The sequence below is a fragment of the Nelumbo lutea genome, chromosome 3 (assembly GCF_056320005.1).
Source record: "Nelumbo lutea isolate HS-2025 chromosome 3, American lotus-T2T, whole genome shotgun sequence".
NCBI lineage: Eukaryota > Viridiplantae > Streptophyta > Magnoliopsida > Proteales > Nelumbonaceae > Nelumbo > Nelumbo lutea.
In genome coordinates, this window is record NC_142686.1 from 89,067,501 (window position 1) to 89,072,500 (window position 5,000).

At 50.6% G+C, this 5,000-nt stretch overlaps 1 protein-coding gene across 1 annotated transcript; it reads left to right on the forward strand.

Annotated features, from left to right (window-relative positions):
• Positions 1–1,181: 1,181 nt before the first annotated feature.
• Positions 1,182–4,226, forward strand: LOC148866406 (uncharacterized). The gene has a single exon (XM_088976428.1). The coding sequence runs from the start codon at positions 1,182–1,184 to the stop codon at positions 4,224–4,226; it is 3,045 nt and encodes a 1,014-aa protein (XP_088832554.1).
• Positions 4,227–5,000: the final 774 nt, after the last annotated feature.

Here is a 5,000-nt window from a genome sequence, read left to right on the forward strand (position 1 = left end):
ATAGGGGTGCCTGTAAACTACACACCATGCAAAGGTGGAAGGTGGAATTGGTGCACCTAACGCAAGTGGTTGTGTTACAGCCCTACACCACACACGGTGGGTGCAGTAGGGCTGTAAACTACTACATGGTGTGTTAGAGCCATGTCACTACAATAGTAGAAAGCACTGCACGTGTAGTGTTAACACGTTATGAGAACACCACGGTAGTTTAGTGTTTTCTAATATTGGTCATCGCACGCGGAGGCACTAGGCAGAAACCACTTGCACCATGACACACCACGGTAGTTTATTGTTTTCTAATATTGGTCACCGCACGTGGAGGCACCACATTAACCACTTGCATCATGACACACCACGGCAGTTTAGTGTTTTCCAATATTGGTCACCGCACGTGGAGGCACCACATTAACCACTTGCACCATGACACACCACGGGGGCACCACAGCACATCCACACGTGGCAGTTCACGCATGCACATGCCCGCACATGCACGAGCACGCCCGCCAGCGCACGTGCTCGCCCGCGCACAGCCGCCGCGAACCTCTATGGGGATATGGTGGGTGTGGAGACGTGGGATAATGGAAGGTTGTTCTGATGAGTTAGAGTTCCCCAAGGGTGTTATGTTGAAAAGGAGGGGAGGTAAGGCTGTTCGGATGAGTTAGATTTTCACACCGACTCGCACCATTGTGACGGTTCAACCTCCTTCAGCGCCATCAGCACGCCATCAGCACGCCATCTAAGTGTCTGGGGTTGGGTCCTTGTACTCTTTTGTCAGGGGGGTATGCCCATGGCAATTATGTAAATAATAGTACGAATGTATAGTATTTTGATGTATCCTTTTGTCACTCCCCCAAAAGCTTAACGTACTCTTTGAGGGGAGGTAGGTAGTCGAGTGAGCTCATAAGCGTGTAAAGGTTAAGCACGAGATCCCCTCGACACTGTACTGTGTGCTTGTGCTTACCACTGATTAATGCAATACAAGTTGCCTTTTGTCTAATTTGTGTGCACTGTTGTTTCCTTTTGTGTGTTGTTGCTCTCATTTGTAGGCTTTCTCGACCCCAATCGAGCGCCGCACGGGGCCCCGTCGATTAGCCCCGTGACAGTTGGTATCAGAGCTAGTTGACACTAGCGGTTGTCAAGCGCAACGAGTCCCTTTTGTGCCCCGCAACAACACCAGCCGGATGAAGAATCGTGACACGCGAGAGGAGATCCAGGAAGGGGTCTCACGGGTTTATGATGAGGACGAGCCTAGAGGTAGCTCTCCCAAGGACAAAGGCGTTAGCTCAAAGCATAGCAAGCGTGACAAGTCAGTTGACAGGCTTGCGACCATGGACAAGCGCATCATGCGTTGTGAAGCAGTGGTTGGTGAAACTCGTGACCGTGTGGACGAGCTTCAAATCAACCTTGAGACCGTAGCATCGGTCGTGGAAAGATTGGAGGACCAGTCCGGCGATGGCTCCAACAGACCGGATAACCCACTAGAAGACCTGGTGAAGTGCCTACAGATCCAGCTTGAAGACTTGAAGGGCGAAGTGACCCTTCTGAAGAGGCTGATGGCCAGTACAACCAGCACACCTGCTGCTCCAGCCCCTCCAAAGATCAAAGTCCGCGAGCCTACCTCATATGCAGGGACTCGCGATGCCCGGGAGCTTGACAACTTCCTTTGGCAAATGGAACAATATTTCACTGCCGCCGAACTCGTCGAGGAGGCGGCCAAGGTGCGTACTGTTGTTATGTATCTTACTGATGTTGCTATGTTATGGTGGCGCAGGAGATGTGCCGATGTGGAGCGAGGATTATGCTCCATTAATACGTGGTCCGTGTTCAAGAGCGAGATAAAGCGCCAGTTCTATCCAGAGAACGTGGAGTACCAAGCCCGTCGGAAGCTCAAGAACCTAAAACACACGGGCTCATTGCATGAGTACGTGAAGGAGTTCTCCGCACTATCGCTCGAGATCACGGACATGTCAGACAAAGACCTTCTCTTCAACTTTATGGACGGCCTACAACAATGGGCCGAGCTCGAACTCCAGAGACGAGGTGTAAAGGACCTCGCCACAGCCATGGCCGTTGCTGAACAACTGGTAGACAACAGGCGACCAAGCAAAGACGGCCCCAAACCCAACTCATATCAGGGCGTAGGCAAGATGGGAGGTGACAGGAAACCTTACTACGCGCCCAAGGGAGACTCTGGGCCGAGTAAACCCAACACTTACAAGTTCTACAGGAGACCCGAAGGAGACACTGGATACAGGGGTGGCCAGTTTGTGAAGAGAACACCTCCGGCACCTTGCTTCATCTGTGAGGGAAAGCATTGGACTAAGGATTGTCCTAGTCGGGGGAAGCTCAATGCCTTGCTTGCAAAGCTTAGTGATGATGAGCATAGCGAGGAGGAGAAGGAATCGGGGGAGACAAGAATGGGGGCTCTACGAAGACTCAACGCAATGAAGAAAAAGACGAACCCACAAGGAGCATCGAAGTTCAAGCCGAAGGGACTGATGTATGTAGACATTCGCTTGAATGGTAAGCCCACAAGAGCCATGGTGGATACCGGTGCTACCCACAACTTTATCTCTATGGAGGAGGCATCCCGAGTAGAATTGGCACCTACCAAGGAAGCTGGATGGTTGAAGGCTGTGAACTCTAATGCCAAACCCATACAAGGTGTAGCTCATGGGGTGGTCTTGCAACTTGGTGACTGGGAAGGGATGATAGACCTCTCAGTTGTGCCCATGGATGATTTCCAGGTTGTTCTCGGCATGGACTTCTTAACTCAAGTAAAGGCGGTGCCCATGCCCTTCCTCAACAAAGTGTGCATATTTGAAGACCAGGCTCCTTGCATGGTTCCAGTTGTGCCAGATACCACGTCCACCCCCAAGATGCTCTCAGCATTGCAACTCAAGGATGGAGTGCGGAAAGGAGAGACCACTTACCTAGCCACATTAGTGAACTCCGACCTGCCTGATCCACCAACCGAGCATATCCCGCCAGCGATTACAATGGCACTAGAAGAATTTCAGGACGTCATGCCTCCCACATTGCCAAAGAAGCTTCCCCCAAGGAGAGAAGTTGATCACAAGATTGAGTTGGAGCCTGGAACCAAACCACCGGCACGTCCACCGTACAGAATGTCTCCTCCTGAGCTGGCCGAGCTACGCAGACAGTTGAATGAGTTGTTGGAAGCTGGGTTGATTCAGCCTTCTAAGGCCCCTTTTGGAGCACCAGTCCTGTTTCAGAAGAAGCACGATGGATCTCTTCGGCTCTGTATTGACTACCGAGCTCTCAACAAGCTCACCATCAAGAACAAATATCCCATACCATTGGTGGCCGACCTCTTTGACCAACTCAGCAGGGCCAAATACTTCACCAAGTTAGACCTGAGGTCGGGATACTATCAAGTGCGCATAGCCGAAGGAGACGAACACAAAACAGCCTGTGTTACCCGTTATGGGTCCTTTGAATTTCGTGTCATGCCCTTTGGGCTTACCAACGCTCCAGCAACCTTTTGTACATTGATGAACAGAATATTTCGTCCCTACCTGGACCAATTCGTTGTTGTGTATATTGATGATATTGTGATCTACAGTAGAACCCTGGAGGAACATGTTGACCACCTCCGCATTGTTTTACAGGTCTTGCGGGACAACAATCTATTTGTTAAGAAGGAGAAATGCTCTTTCGCCACAGAAGAGGTGGCCTTCCTCGGTCATATAATCCGAGCCGGCACAATCAGTATGGATCCAGCTAAAGTCAAGGCCATTCAAGATTGGGTACCACCCACCAGGGTCACCGAACTTCGCTCCTTCCTCGGCCTCGTGAACTACTATAGAAGATTCATCTCTGGATTCTCAGCACGAGCCACTGCCCTCACCAACTTACTAAAGAAGACTAGTATGTGGACCTGGAGTGAGTGTTGCCAAACAGCTTTTGATGATTTGAAGAGAGCTGTCTTAGCAAAACCTGTCCTCGACTTGCCTGACCCAAACAAGCCGTATGAGCTACACACAGATGCTTCTGATTTTGCTATTGGCGGGGTCTTGATGCAAGAAGGACATCCCATCGCCTTTGAAAGCCGCAAATTGAATGATACAGAGAGGAGGTACACTGTACAAGAGAAGGAGATGACAGCCATCGTCCACTGCCTCCGCACATGGCGACACTACCTGCTTGGCTCCAAGTTCGTGGTCAAGACTGACAACATAGCTACTAGTTACTTTCAGTCTTAGAAGAAGCTGAGCCCTAAGCAAGCGCGATGGCAAGATTTCTTAGCGGAGTTTGACATGACTCTAGAGTACAAGCCAGGCCCGACGAATAGGGTTGCTGATGCACTTAGCAGAAAGGCCGAGCTTGCAGCACTATCCACAGGTGAAGGTCCCTCTCAAAGCCAGATCAGACTAGACCTCATCAAGCTCATCAAGGAAGGACTCCAGAAGGACCCCATTGCTCAGAGCCTATTGACAGCGGCTTGCGAAGGGAAGACTAGGCGGTTTTGGGTTGAAGAAGACCTTCTTTTGACCAAGGGAAGGCGGATATTTGTGCCGAGAGTTGAAGACTTGAGGAAGACTCTCCTACGTGAATGTCATGACAGCTTATGGGCAGGACATCCTGGGTGGCAGCGTACCTTGGCACTTCTACAACATGCTTACTATTGGCCCCATATGGAGCAAGATGTTCGAGAATACACACGGACATGCCTGATTTGCCAGCAAGACAAGCCCGAACGTGCCAAACCTCTTGGACTCCTACAACCTCTTCCAACTCCCTCACAACCTTGGGAGAGTGTTTCCATGGACTTCATCAGCGGTCTTCCTAAAGTGGGAGACTATACATCCATTGTTGTTGTTGTTGATAGATTTTCCAAGTATGCCACTTTCACCCCAGCACCAAAGCACCTTTCAGCAGAAGACACGGCATACCTTTTCTTCAAGCACGTGGTGAAGTATTGGGGAGTCCCACGGAACATTGTTAGTGATCGGGATCCCCGATTCACTAGTGCGTTC

Bases quoted from the DNA above. Each gene is read 5' to 3' on its own strand.
- LOC148866406 (XM_088976428.1), top strand. From the start codon at position 1,182: ATGAAGAATCGTGACACGCGAGAGGAGATCCAGGAAGGGGTCTCACGG.